The sequence below is a fragment of the Eleutherodactylus coqui genome, chromosome 13, assembly GCF_035609145.1.
Source record: "Eleutherodactylus coqui strain aEleCoq1 chromosome 13, aEleCoq1.hap1, whole genome shotgun sequence".
Lineage (NCBI taxonomy): Eukaryota > Metazoa > Chordata > Amphibia > Anura > Eleutherodactylidae > Eleutherodactylus > Eleutherodactylus coqui.
Window position 1 is genome coordinate 38457915 of NC_089849.1, and position 15278 is coordinate 38473192.

Consider the following 15278-nt stretch of genomic DNA (forward strand, 5'->3'; position numbering starts at 1 on the left):
GGTAGTACTATATACCCTTCCTACAGGGGGACACAGACATTCCTATCACAGTTACTGATGATGATCACACATCTCCTGTCACACAGTTATAATAGAGGAGATCACAGCTCGCCCCCCTAACTGCATATTTATGGGCCTGTAACTTATTTAGGTTAATATAGAAGGGAATGATAATTAAACGGACCCTCTAGCAGGTAGAAATGGCACAGTCTCTATATAGTGCTGTGCTAATGCATCATGGGATTGATTTGAAAGTGAAAGCTAAAAAAAAAATTCTCACCATGAAGATGGTGACTGATAACTGCATTCCAGCGCCTTGTATGATGGTTAGGTGGCAAAGGAGATCTCCAGAGTGTGCTAGGCAGTCAGATGAGGGGAGCAGAGATGGAAAAATGTGACTTATAGACGAGACCGGAGGATGTGACGCTGGAGCTGCTGGGCGCGAAAGGAGGTGCGGATATACTCCTGCATAGACTTTCTTCTATTATTTTTAGGCATGGGGAGCAGGAATTTAAAAAAAAAAAACTAACTTGGGCAACCCTTTTGAGCACTTGAATGTGACTGAGCTGCACAGAGATGCAATACCAGGTACAGCCACTAATAAATGTATGGAGCTATGCCTTGTAAACAACAGTGAGGCCGCAGTACTCTCCCAAGTGCTGTGGCCCCTTCAATCTATTGATAGAGGTGTCAGAAGTCGGACCCCACCAATCTGATATTGATTGCCTATGCTAAGGATAAACCTTCAACATTAAAGTTCCGGAATACCCTATAGTGACCTTTCACACAAGCTAAGTATCTTTATAATATACACCCAAAGATACAGCTTTATCTGCAGCTGTGGATTCCCATGCCATAATCCAAATGTATACATGCGGATTTTAGTTTCATATTGCGGAAATATTACGCTTTTTTTGAAAGGTCACTTAGAAGGGTTTTCCACAGAAATAATATTGATGACTTTTCAGGATGGGTCCTCAATAGTGGGGTTCACTGCTCAGGACCCCAGCTGATTAGGTGCCCGCCGTCATTGCTGCTACACATTAAAATCAATGAGAGTTGTGCCTGCAGTTACAAACTCTGGCCACTAGACAGTAGTTGGAGCAGCAGCTTCCACTCTGTACCCCTGTATGTAGTGGTGCTGACAGTGGACGCCTGATCAGCGGATAGGTCGGGGACCCAGCCAACTATTGATGACCTATACTGATCATAGGTCATTAATAGTATTTCCCTGGAAAACCCCTTTAGGGCCCACAGTAGGCGGGTCCTAAAGGGGTAAAGCCTCTTAAAGTGATTTAAACGGTAAATAAGAGACTCTGTGGGTCTCCTTTCTTCCTAGATGTTTCCAGCTAACTTTAGACATGTATTTCTCAATGACGGCTTCCTACTGAATGAGCAGTGTTATTGACTGCAGTACCTGGTATTGCTGTGTCACTTGATCAGCCGGTGCTTTCCAGAGTTGTGAAACAGAATGTAATCATTATACAGCCCCAGAGGCACAAAAAGCAGCATGAGGCGAGGGAGGCATGGGTTGGCATTGGAAAACTAGGCGGGACTCCAGTAAGATCACATCAATGTATTTTAGCCATTGCTGTACTTTAAAAGTGACCTCGCTCTCTGTGCAGGACCCCCCCCCCCCCCCCATAACGTGATCACACAAGGCATCCGGTCCTTGTTTTTTATTATTGCCACCAACGCTTCATGCTATAAATCTGCAGTTATTGATTCTATGTTTTATTGCAGGTGAATATGAGGAAGCTTTAAAGGTAATGCCTTATTTTTTTATCTTGCTGACTAGTTATACAATCTGCGTCACAACGGTTGCCTGACAGCGGCTCTGAGGATATAACTGCAGGGCTTGCAGACTTTGCACTGCATCTGCGAGTTATCATTTTGAGCCGCGTTCTTATGTCCAGTACTGAGCAAAAGTTTTATGCAAGTGGGGAAAAAGTGCTGCAAAGTTAAGCCCCATTTACAACGATTATGACTCAAACGATGTCACGATCATTGCGTGTAAATACTACCTATTGTTTGCTTTTCAGTCCGAAGGATGATTTTTAGTTCAACTCAAAATCCATTGTTCGGCTGGAGAGCTGATGGCAGGGACCTCACTCTGTGTTTCTCCACAGGAGCGCTGATAACATTGTATGCAGCTGCAGTCCCATGGCAGAACAAAGGGGCTGTATGCAGATAACAGACCACCTGCTGATCTCTGCATACAGCTCAGGGTGGCTTATTTACATGCAAATGAAGCCAATAAGCTTCTAATAGGTATCAGAGCCTATTAGCAGCTTATGCAAAATGATTGCTCAAGCTGTCAATCATCCTATCTTTTGAATTAATTTTGAGTGATCATCTTTGCATGTAAATGGGGCTTAAGAAAGCTTTCAAAAATACAAGTGTTAATACTTTATTGTTGAAAAGGAAAATGCAAAGTGAAAGAAGAAAAGAGAAATCTAAATCAAATGAATATTTGGTGTGAGCATGATTTACCTTGAAAACAGCATCAGTTCTTCTAGGTCCCTTTGCACACTGTTTTTGAAGGAACTCAGCAGGAAGGTTGTTCCAAACATCTCGGAGAACTAACCACAGATCTTCTGTGGATGTCAGCTCGCTCACATACTATTGTCTCTTCATGTAATCCCAGACAGACTGGATGATGATGACGAGGTGACGGCTCCGTGGGGTTGTATCATCACTTCCAGGACTCCATGTTCTTCTTTATGCTGAAGGTGGTTCCTAATTACATTGGCTCCGTTTGGTTTCATTTTCTGATGCTGAATACATTTGGAACCAATCAGACACCTTCTAGATTTGAAATAATTCTGACTTTGCAGCATTTTTTCACACCTGCTTCTTGATCTTGCGCTGCTGCTGGTCTGGTACATGAAAAGCCACCAGCTGACTATTTTAAAAAGAGCTGGGCTCCGGCAGATGCGCCCGCCGGGTGCTTAAATTACGGCATCTCTTCATGCGGAAGTTGATCCGAGTCCTCATAGTGTCCCTATAACAAGTCTGACGCATAGAGGGCAAGTGCCAGGAGGACCTCCATGGGCTTTAGCCCTGTAACTTCCAGCACTGATAGTGCGGATGATTAGTTTGTCTTCCCATGCGTTAAGTGCACTGGATGGCCTTACATATATTCCGCTGGTTCTCCTTTAGTAGCGTTCCTGTAAATACCTGTATAGTAATAGGACTACTAGGTGTGAGCGTACATATCACATGTTTTCTGCTGTCAGATTGCAGTAAACCAGGGAGGAATCCTGCGTATGAACGTGTATGAGAAGCAACAGGAGCCCAGCCAGTCAGTCGAGGACCACGACCTTCTGGAGACGTCAGATTGTGGGACCATAAGAGAAGAGAAAATACCGGAGATGCTTAAATCCTTGGTTGCAAGATCAGCTGCACCAGAAAGGGAAACGGAGGAGATCTGCACAGGGACAACGGTAATTACACCATGATGGCATACATATTCTACCTATTTTATAACTTTACAAAGTTCTTATAGTTTGTTTGGAGCCATTTTGGATAAGCCATTAGTGAGTCATTAGTGAGGTCAACAGATGTGTGCCTGCTACTGCAGCTCAGACCATTCAAGTGAATGGGCTTAGCTACAATGGGTGTCATTTGTGATTGTGGGGGTCCTGGGAACAGACTTGCATCTATTAGACATTGAGGGCCTATCCTAAAGATAAGACGCCACTGTGAGATCACGGAAAACACCTTTAAAGGGAACCGGTCACCTTGGAACAGCGCTATAAACTTAAGTTATGATGCTGTTCGGGGAGGTGATGGGGCATCAGGGGTTGTAATTTCTATACTCTCATTTCTGTGGTGTTCCCTTTTATGATTTTAAGAATGGAACACCGAGGGAGCGGGTGAGTATGAAGATTGCATCTCCTGGCACGCCACCACCTCCCTGAACAGCATCATAACTTCGTTTATAGCGCTGTTCCAAGGTGACTGGTTCTATTTAACGACTAAATACTGTATCTGTCTAAGGCCTCATGTCCACGGGCGGATTTGAATTGCGGAATCCGCGCTGACAATCCGCAATTCAAGCTGCCCATAGGGATGCATGGGCGTCCGCAGCTTAATTAAAGTTTGCGGATTTGTTTTGCAGTCCGTAAAACAAATCGAAGCATGCTCTATTTTGCTACGGATCCCTCACGGACGGCTTCCATTGAAGTCAGTGGATGCCGTCCGATCCGCGGCCTGTCCACCCGCGGACATGAGATGAGACCTAAAGGACATAAAATGTTTTCTGACATTGTCGTCTGGGAATGGCTAACTGGCAACTAATTACAGATCACCTCTATGTTAACGCTTTGCTTTTTAGGCCTCTGAATAGTAAATCTATACATGTTTTCACACAGCTGCCACTTTGCTATCTGTGTATCATATTTGCTGTTCTGTACTAGAAAAGTTGGGCGACAACCCCTGTGATAGCTGAAATTGTCACCCTGTTGATTGTCGACCGCCTTTCCCACAAGCAGATATAAGTAAGATCAGTTGAAACCATGTCACCAAGCCATGCCTGCTAATCAGATCTCATTGAAATCAAATACATATCTTAATAAAAGTATTACAGCAGAGGAGGCGTGAAGAGAGCAGGTGAGAAATGGGAGTGCAACAAGCTGTACAATATACGACGCATGTATAAATATATTCCTGCACGGTAGGTGGGGTATACATCAATAGACGTATGCCTAGCTGACAGACACATTGCTTTAGTATGTGTTCGTGGGCACCTGGATAAAAGGAGCCTTAAGCTTTGTTAAAAGTTTTAACTTTGCTGTTTGCGCACCCAGTATGCAAATGCGCCATCTCGCGTTAAAGAGCCGATGCCATCATCCCGTCACAGCAGTAATCCGGCCTCTCTTCCCATTCATAGCCTTTCCCTGTGTATTGACGTCCGCGCTGGTAGCGCTGAAATCTTGCGTTCGTGCTGTGCACCCCACTGGTCATGTTTTCTCTGCTAAAGCGCCTTGGAGCGAGGTGTTTACTTCACCGGTGCTCTGTGCAAGCACTGAAAGACCTAGCCGGAGGAGCACAAGGCACGGAAATTTCAGTGCTGCCAACGTTGACGTCAATATACATGGGAAGGTGACGAGTGGGAGGAGAGGCCAAGTTTGTGCTGTGACACGCCAACTAGAAGGAATCATGCCACCACCTCTTTGACATGAGACAGCATGTTTGATAACCGGGTGCGCAAGTGTCAAAGAAAGAATTTCTAGTGAAGCTGAGAGGCTCCTTTTGTGCACAACCATGTGTGCCCCGCTTGTGCCATGCTGCGTACCGCTGTGGAAGCACTTTAAAACTATTTTTCTGCTGATAGGTTCCCTTTAATCCCTATGAGCATTACTGGGCACCGAACCATTCTTCCAACATGTCCTGGCAGTGTATTCTGAAGACGATACAGTTCCTCACATGAGTAATGCTGCATTTACACGAAACGATTAGCATTTGGAAATTCTTTCAAGCAAGCAAAACTGAGCGATAATCGTTCAGTTTAAATGCGAGCCAACAATTAACGGGAATCGTGCGCTTCTCATTCGCCAGTTTCAGCCGGTATGAAAAAAATCACTGCTGTACACTTTAAACACTGAAGATAAGTGAACTAGAATTGTGCGCTTCTCAACAAGAATCATGCAATCTAAACATGCTGTCCTGAGCGCGAATCAGCGGGTGATGACGTCACCCATTTTGTTCGCTTGGGCAAACAGGAATCGTTTGATTCACATAGAGTGTAAAAAGGGCATAAGGCTGCCCATACACATAAGATTCTTTTGCCTGAAAACTCCTTTGGCCAACAGCTATCTCTACTGACCCCCATACAAATGCTCTGCTTGGTCGCGCATGCATGTGTTCTGAATGTAGAGAGGGTAGAAAGCTGCTGCCAGATGTTACTTCTCTCCCAAGAGCAAAAGGATTGGGCAGTTGAAATCCAACTACTAGGTCATTATCTCCCCCAACATCTGCCGTTGGGGGAGAGTCAGGAAGGCTCCTGTTATGTCCAAGCTGGATGCAGTAAATTATCTCTTCATCTAAACCGGACATAATAGAAGTGTTCCTAAAGGACAGATCTAGACTGCAAGTAGAAACACAGATAACACTAAATATTACATAAAGAGAAGTAAATTGGGTGAATAAGAGATTCCAGCCCTAACCTGCTAATAAAGAGAACCCTGCCAAAAAGTAGGGTGATCACACTGATAAGGGCGGCCCCACATCTGAAACTTAGGGTGATCCTGATTTTCCCTAGATGATGACCTGGACTTTGACCCAAGCTACATGTCCACCAATAATTAGAATCACAAAGGCACAAGAAAATTATTCACCTTATCTGAATTCAGGAGCTAGATTGGACCCAGAAGCTCCGACTCGGCCAGAAATGCCATCAGACTGGAAGTTTAACCGGCGTCCTCTAAGAGGAGAAACTAGAATAAATATACACTAACTATCGCTGATTGTCCGGCTGAGTACACCCACTCCCAGCCAACCAATCAGTCTGTAAGCTGGCAGAGAAGCGCCCTGATCGGTGTCCAGTGCTGAAATAACACTGAGCAATGGCTACCATGCTGATTACGTGGGCTGGGGCTGATGTCACGACGCCACCCTGGGCCCGATTGTCCAACATGGCTGGGGTGCCGTAACACCGCCATGCAGATGATCATCCAGACCTGCCAAAATCTGCACGTTCAGCTGATCTACATATATTGTGTATCGCCTCCCTAAGACTGGAGTATTTGCTCACTTCCTTCTCCATTTTTTGCTTGGCAACAGCCCAGGCACATCCAGCTTAACAGACCTTACAGCGGAGAATTTCAACCCATGAAATCTGTTTCCGATGATTATGTTAGTGCGGTACATGTGTTAAGCCCCATTTACACGGGATGATTATTGCTCAAAATTCGCTCACAATATGTCTTTTGAGCGATAATTGTTGTGTGGAAATGCTACCATTGTTTGCTTTTTGGCCGAACGATGATTTTATGTTGAGTTTAAAATCCATCTGTTGGACGCACAGCTGGTGGCAGGGACTGCATGCTGTGATTCTCTACGGGAGCGCTGATAACATTGTATTCAGCGCAAATCCCGTGGGAGAACAAAGAGGCTGTATGCAGATAACAGACCACCTGCTGTTATCTGCATACAGCGAAGGGAGCCTCATTTACATGAAAATGAAGCTAATAAGCTACTAATGGGCATTGGTGTCCATTAGTAGTTTATACAAAATAATCTCTCAAACTGTCATTCTCCCGATCTTTCAAACGCATTTTGAGCGCTCATCTTTGCGTGTAAATGGGGCTGAAGTCATAAATATGGCTAAACTAATAACAGTAGAATCACTTTAGTTTAGTTAATTATTGAAAGACCGTTATCAGTCAGTGAATGTTGTGTAGACCCACCGGACTTCTCACTAATACTTAAGATAACTGTGTTTTTTGAAGTGGCTCATATGCGCTCTACCCACAGGGGGCGTACCCCAGGTAATCTGCACATAGTCCATCTGTGTCAACAGACTGTTAGCCTTCCTTCCAATAAGTACATATAGATTGTTATCATGGAGGCAAAGTACAGCTTGTACCAGAAGTGTTTGTGTGACTGCGGTCTAAAAGGAGATTTGTTTATTCTCTGATTGCAAATATGACATTACTAAAGCTGGCTATATACCGTTGGGTAGTTTCCAGCTTAGACAACCGCTATTCTTCTTAGCCACTTGTACACGTGTATACTTGGCTGAGCGTGGATGTGCTTTCAATGGGAAGAGGGGAAGAAGTTGCTGCAAACACCTCTTAAGATCTGCTTAACCTCCTGCAGGATCAATGGATCTGGCATGTTGAAATCCAACTTGCCCAATCCTTATTCCCCTGATGTCTGCTGTTTGGGGATAGTGAGGACACCCCTATTCACATCAGGTGGTTGGCCCATTCTGCTGAAATCAACGGGTTTGGCCGACATTCATGTAATGTGTATGACCGCCTTAAAGAGTAACTGCACTTTCATAAAACTTTTGACATGTCAGCAGTTTTGTTCGGTGGGGGTCTGCGTGCCAAGACCCTCACTGATTGCTGAAAGGAAGGAGCTGCAGAGCCCTTTCGGCTGTGTTCATTAGGCCTCATATCCACGGCTGGGTCGGATTTCCGCAGCGGATGGCCTGCGGAAACTATTTTTAATTGCTTATGGGAGATCGCGGAAAAAAATTTGCAACCCCACCTCCCTAATTAATTTTAACCATCAGATCAGCAGTGCATCCGCAATTCTATTTGCCGACGCACTTGGATCGCCCGCACCCATTGACTTCTATTGAGCTTGTCCGCATAGAATCCACACTGAAATAGAGCATGCTGCAATTTGTTTTCCGCATCAGACGGTCCATAAATCAAATCTGCATGCTTAAATTTAGTTGCGGATGCCAATGTTTTCCTATGGGCACTTTGAATTGCGGAGCTTATGCACAGTTGACCCGTGCGGATTCCGCACATGGACATTTTGCCTTACTCTTCTGCTGTTCTAGGAGTCTGTCTTCACCTGCCGAGAAGTCTATAGATGTATTCTGCAGACTTCTATGAGCCCATCTGCAACTGCTGATAATGGCTGAAAAAGTAAATAAAGGCCTATTTACACTGATAGATGATCACTCAAAAGTCGCTGAAACTACAGTTTGAGTGACAGTTTTGAGAGATCATCTTTGCATAACTCTAAGTAGCTAATTAGCTACTTAAAAGTTATGCAGGCGGAGCGGAATACCACCGTGATAGCTCAGAGAACAAAGCAGCTGTTTTGTATATGCAAACAGCTGCATTGTTCTCGGAGCTTTCAGCTAGTGTCTTGCTGAGAACTGCCAGCGGGATACCAGCTGAAAGAATGCTATCAGTGCTGCTTGCTGAGAAAATCCAAGTTCGGCGCTGATGAGAGTCATCTGTGATTTCTAGCTGGCTAGAAATCAGCGATGAACGAATAGTGCACGATGGCCACGCGTTTAGACGCAACGATTATCGTTCAAAAGATAGCTTTTGAGCAAATTTTGAGCGATAATTGTTGTCTAAATGGGCCTTAACGCAGCTGTAGGGGTACAGCGCTCGGTTGAGAGCTGCAGCCTTCTCATTTTAGCAATCAGGGGGTGTCTTGGTACCCAGACCCCCACTAATTAAAATTTCTGACATGTCTCTATGACATGCCTAAAGTTTGAGGAAAGTGTAGTTCCTCTTTAAGGTCGTCAGCAGAGAATGATTCGTGTGCCCTGTGCTGTACTTGTATGTTTACTGTACTCCAAACATCCTGTCACCGGGTAAACACGATCTTTGACCATAAATCACGTGTTTAGGCTGGAAATCTATAAATGTCCTGAACGCCTTGTTATAGTCATCCTTATGGAATATAGAGATTGCTTACTGTAATTCACACTTCTTGCGGGGTGCGGGGGTCTCAATAAGACATTGGGGAATCTAAATATTTGATTTGGCGTCTTTCATCCCAACATTATGCAGCTTCATGCGTTTTTTTCCCCTGATTTTAATATGTAGCTCTGTATAAAAAAATATTGCCTGTAAAATACCGTTTCCCTGAAAATAAGACATAGCATGATTTTCCAGAATTTTTGAGGATGCAAAATGATTTTTTAGGCTTTTTGAGGATGCTTGAAATATAAGCCCTACTCCAAAATTAAGCCCTGCTAACAGTTAATTTAAAAAGTCAATTTAAATAGTGTCCAGGCAGCTATACATGTAAAAAAGTTAAACCTTTTTGAACAAAAATTAATATAAGACACTGTCTTATTTTCGAGGAAACACGGTATCTCTCAGAGATGTCTGAGCAGGTGATTACCCGGGATGGCACCAGATTGGCATGAGATAGGATCAGCTTGGCTGGCAACATGACTCTGTAGCTGCGGCCCCACTGACTCAGTCCCTGTCTTTTTGTTTGTTTTTATACCTTTTTCCTTTGTCCAGAATGCCTGTTTATAGGTATCGCTCCCGGTAGTCAGTGTGTCAGGTGGGCAGTCCTCACTCTGAATGGGTAATGTCAGACTTGACTGAGTGAGCGGTGGGGACCTCCCTCTTGACACATTGAGGGAGCAGGACCTAAGAAGAGTCAGTCCAGACAAAAGAATGCAAGTATAAGGAAGAATATGCAAATAAGGAATATTGCATAAATTACCCAGAGGAGCTTGCATGGCCTTATAAGTCTCCTCACTCACCTATGTATCCCCACACCCCTTTTGGGTGTTCTCCTTTGGGAGAGACTATGCCATCCCTCTACCCACTCACCCCCTAGGTGTCACCACACTCCTTTTTTTTAGTGCTCTCCTTAAGGAGATACGACACCCCTCCTGACTAAAGTCTGTGGGTCTGCAGCTACAGAACATTACATCTAGCCTTGCTGATTCCATCTCATGACAGGTCCTGTTTAAATGGAAGCTGTCATCGCTTTTCCGCTTATTAAACCGCAAACAGCGATAGAATAGTAAAGAAGTTAATCCGTTTCAGAAGTTTAACTTCTTGCTGCGTTTCATTAAAGCAGACCTGGAGAAATCACCTTAATAAATTTTCTGTGTCTCATGCAAACGATGGAAACCAGTCCGGTTGGCGGGCCGGACCGTCTCTGCCGCCTGTAGTGTTTCCCAATAACCTGCACTTCTCTGCTGCAGTGATGTGGATGACGTATGAGGCGTCATCCACGTGGCGATGCAAATCACACAAGTTTTCAGACTTTCATATGCGCGGACAGAACCTGCCCACCTAAGGAACAGATGATTTTCCCATGCATCGGTTCGTGAACTCGCGGCACATGCCTGAGATTTGAATGGCTCTGTGGATTACGTCTAGTACATCATCTGCATCGCAACAGAAGAGCGGCTTAATGGGAAACACTCCATCCAGCAGAGATGGTTCAGACCGGTCTCCATCATTTGCATGCAGCGCACATTTATAAAGACGATTTTTCCAGGTGTACTGAAATAGGAAGTAATAACAAACTACATTTTTGAATCCGATTAATTTATTGCTGTTCTTGGTTTAATGTACTGAAAAATGATTACAGGTTCCCTTTAAATGGCCATGTTGTATAGTAGCAGTCCAGCGGGACAACCCCTTTAAGGCGAGTCTGTATCTCAATCACTACTGACAGTCCACTTGATTCTTTATTAGGGTTTTTTAGCCAAATGGCACAATATCCTATCAGTGGAGGTCTGATCTTAGGACTTCCGGTGATCAGAACCATGAAGAGGCTACAAAGCCAGGAACGCAACTTTGTCCCTGCAGCTGTACCTGGTAATAAACCATAATGCTAAAGTAGATGGGGCTGAGCTGCAGTACCAGGCACAGCCACCAGGTCAGACTAGCCAGACCCTTCAGTGAACTGATTAGCGAGGGTCCCAGGGTCAAACCTCCACTGATTGAAATTGCTGGGCTAGAACAGACAATCCATGTTTGAAGTCCCTTTAGGGTAGATTTACACGCGGCAGAAATGCTTTGGAATATCCACTGCAAATTGCTCAACAATTCTGCCGCTGATCAGGCGATTCGGAAGTGACCAGCGGCGCTGCGCTCACTAGTGGCTGCTGGGTACAGGATGAAGGAGGCGCTGACAGCCAAAGACTTCGGAGGGGAGCGCTGTGTCTTCTGAAATTGGTGCGCACAATTAACTCTATTTTGGATGTGGAATTTGCAGCAAAATTTCGGCAGCGAACATTCTGCCGCATTTCCGCCACGTGTAAACATGCCCTTCAGGTCTCAAGAGGTAAACTTGCTGGAGGATGAAGGAATGATTTCAAGATAAATAAGTGAAGATACGGGAAAAAATTTATTTCTGAACTTAAACAGGTTTGCATGTATGTAGCAGGAGAACGCTGTGCCCTTCATCATTTCATTGATCTGCTTTCCCCACACCGCTACCACCAGGGATCTCGTTTCCCCACACCGCTACCACCAGGGATCTCGTTTCCCCACACCACTACCACCAGGGATCTCGTTTCCCCACACCGCTACCACCAGGGATCTCGTTTCCCCACACCACTACCACCAGGGATCTCGTTTCCCCACACCACTACCACCAGGGATCTCGTTTCCCCGCAGTGCTACCACCAGGGATCTCGTTTCCCTGCAGTGCTACCACCAGGGATCCCGTTTCCCCGCGCCGCTGCCACCAGGGATCCCGTTTCCCCGCGCCGCTGCCACTAGGAATCCCGTTTCTCCGCGCCGCTGCCACCAGGGATCCCGTTTCCCCGCGCCGCTGCCACCAGGGATCCCGTTTCCCCGCGCCGCTTGTAACTACCATACTACACTGTGCAGATTAGTTAATTCAAAAAAATGCTGCATTCTCTGTGAATTTAAAGGGTTGTTCCCATTTTAGACAATTATGGCTGCGATGGGAATACCCATCTGTATGTGGTAGCCTCAATTATGGAAACGGCCAAACTGACTGCTACACTGGTTCTGAATAGGAGTTAAGGACGTGGAACAGACGGCTCAGCTGTTTCCGTAATCCCAGCCCACCTTGGTCACCACATACAGATGGGTATTGCCATCTTGGCCATAATTGTCCGGCATGGGAATTTAAGATTTTCCAAGTCGCTTTTTAGGTTAAAGTGTAAACTGGTTTGCAGAAAGCTTCTTGGTGGGGTCGAATTGCAGATGTGAAGGATAGCGTGTTCCATCACTACTAGGTTTACTAGAAGTGACAGATATACCAGCTGGATCCTCTGGCTTTTAGGTCTTCGGACTTCTATTGTGTTATTGTATTCAACCTTTTTCTATCACTATTTTCCCTGACGTTTCCTTTCTTTTACTGTTGGTAGGAAGAACTTTGCCAAAATGATGGAGGGGGGAGCATCCAGGCTGCCTGGTTCATCAATTACATTCAGACAGTGCGTATCTGATCGCATAAGTCTTGTTATAGAACAGTATATATTATATAGCATTGTTAAGCTGCTGCTCTCACATCTTTGTTAGCTTATGCAAGGTGTCTCAAAAGTGTAGAATACCCATATAGAATGAAAACGGTTTGGCAGACAGTGATCCAATTTTGCATACAAGGAAGAAACCTCTTAAGCCATGTGACTAAAATGACGGCCATTTTGAACGCCTCCATTTTTTGATTCAACACTAATTTTTCCAATAGGAAGGTGTGTGTGATACATCAAACTGGCAAATCAATCAAAATCTGGATGACCAAAAACCATTGCTGATGCTTCATCACACTGGCTTATGGTCCTCAGGTTTTGATTGATCAGCAACAGAACCTGTTTAAGACAGTTAGAATGACGTCTGCCAACTGCACTGTGGGTAAAGGAAGGGCTGGTTGGGTGGCGGTGATTGAAATCTACTGTGATGACGTGTACTTCTTGCACCTGACATAAGACGGTCTCTACATGTTCTGCTTCAGAGAACTCTTATCATTCACATTGCCTGTAATGAACTAAAATCACTGTCAACAGGAGAACGAATAACGTTTTGTTAAGGTGAACACTTATTCTGGTGACATTCTCTGCCCATTTGATATATCACACACCTACCTTCCCATTGGAAGAAATGCAGTTGAATCCAAGATGGCGGCATTCAAAATAACCTTCATGTGGGTGACATAGCCTAACGGGTTTTCTCCCTTACCCATGCAAAATTGGTTCACCTTCTGCAGAACCGTTTTCTTTCGATTTGGGTGTCTCCACGCCCCGTATTATGATGTTGATCATTTCCGTTCTCCTAGTAGTCCCAGTCGCTATTCATTGATCAGTCTGCACATTTTCTATTAGATTTACTAATCTACTTCATGGCAAAACCTTTGTCTGCCAGTCTTGCTCCATTCTCAAGGTCCACTTAGATGGAACGAGTGTCAGGCAAACGATGGCCGACACTCGTCCCCGCACATACTAGCTCCCGTGGACCTGCCCCTCTCCATTGACATAACACTGTGACCGTTCAGTACTGAAGGGCCGCTATTTACACTGAGCGATCAGCTCATCTTCCATCGTTTATGTTGCATGAGTGATGAGCTGATCGCTCAGTGTCAATAGCAGCTGCTCAGTATTGAACAGCCGCTATGTTAAAGGGGTTGTCCCGCGGCAGCAAGTGGGTCTATACACTTCTGTATGGCCATATTAATGCACTTTGTAATGTACATTGTGCATTAATTATGAGCCATACAGAAGTTTTTTACTTACCTGCTCCGTTGCTAGCGTCCTCGTTCCCATGGAGCCGACTAATTTTCGCCCTCCGATGGCCAAATTAGCCGCGCTTGCGCAGTCCGGGTCTTCTGCTCTCTTCAATGGAGCCGCTCGTGCAGAATGCCGGCTCCGTGTAGCTCCGCCCCGTCACGTGCCGATTCCAGCCAATCAGGAGGCTGGAATCGGCAATGGACCGCACAGAAGAGCTGCGGTCCACGGAGGAAGAGGATCCCGGCGGCCATCTTCACCGGTAAGTATAGAAGTCACCGGAGCGCGGGGATTAAGGTAAGCGCTCCGGTAAGCTTTCTTTAGGTCCCTGCATCGGGGTTGTCTCGCGCCGAACGGGGGGGGGGGGGTTGAAAAAAAAAAACCCCCGTTTCGGCGCGGGACAACCCCTTTAAGTGAATGGAGAGGGGCAGGGGAGTGTGAAGAGTGAAATCTCCTGCAGCCTCCCCGCTGTTAGACATGGATACTAGCTCCTGTACAGCAGCACAAGAGGGAGTATGTGCGGGGACGAGTGTTGGCCATCGTTTGCCCGACACTCATCCCGTCTAAATGGGCCTTTATAATCTCAGCGTTTGTGTTTCGCAGAGTTTACGAGGTTCTTCTTGTTTGTCTTTTGTATGTGGTTTTTAACAAAACGTTTAGAACAAGTGTAAATGGGAACCTACTATTTTTCCTTTTACCAGCCACAAACAAAGTGGGGACGTCTTCACACTAGCTTGTTTTTCACGCAATTTTGCTGCGTTTTTTTAACACGAAAGTCAGTAGGACTTTCTAATGCCTTGTGATGTTCGATGCGATACGTTTTAGCATTAGAAAGTCCTATTGATGTTCACGTTGCCAAATCGCGTGGAAAAAAAGCTTGAGAAAAACAGCAGTGTGAAGGCGCCTTAGTGGGTCGTGGATGTGATGTATGTACATCTACCATACGTAAAGCAACCGCCTGGTTTACAGACAGAGTTTTGTCATAGGAGGAGAGGGTGAAGGGCATATATTACCCGTACTGTAATCTTCTCCTTTATTCCCCTGTTGTGCCGGTTTTGGCCCCCTTTTGAGGTTCCCACACACTTCCGTTTTTTTTAATGCAAGTGTATTTCAGCCCTAACTC

At 45.3% G+C, this 15278-nt stretch overlaps 1 protein-coding gene across 2 annotated transcripts in view; it reads left to right on the top strand.

The window, feature by feature from the left end:
- Positions 1–15278, top strand: part of NBR1 (NBR1 autophagy cargo receptor) — a 63710-nt gene that overhangs the window by 12311 nt on the left and 36121 nt on the right. The window contains exons 5-7 of one of the 2 annotated variants that reach the window (XM_066586813.1): positions 1744–1766; positions 3240–3446; positions 12803–12871. In XM_066586813.1, the coding sequence (XP_066442910.1) occupies positions 1744–1766; positions 3240–3446; positions 12803–12871 (299 nt within the window). The remainder of the gene's footprint in view (positions 1–1743; positions 1767–3239; positions 3447–12802; positions 12872–15278) is intronic. The other variant, XM_066586814.1, reaches the window with a different exon arrangement.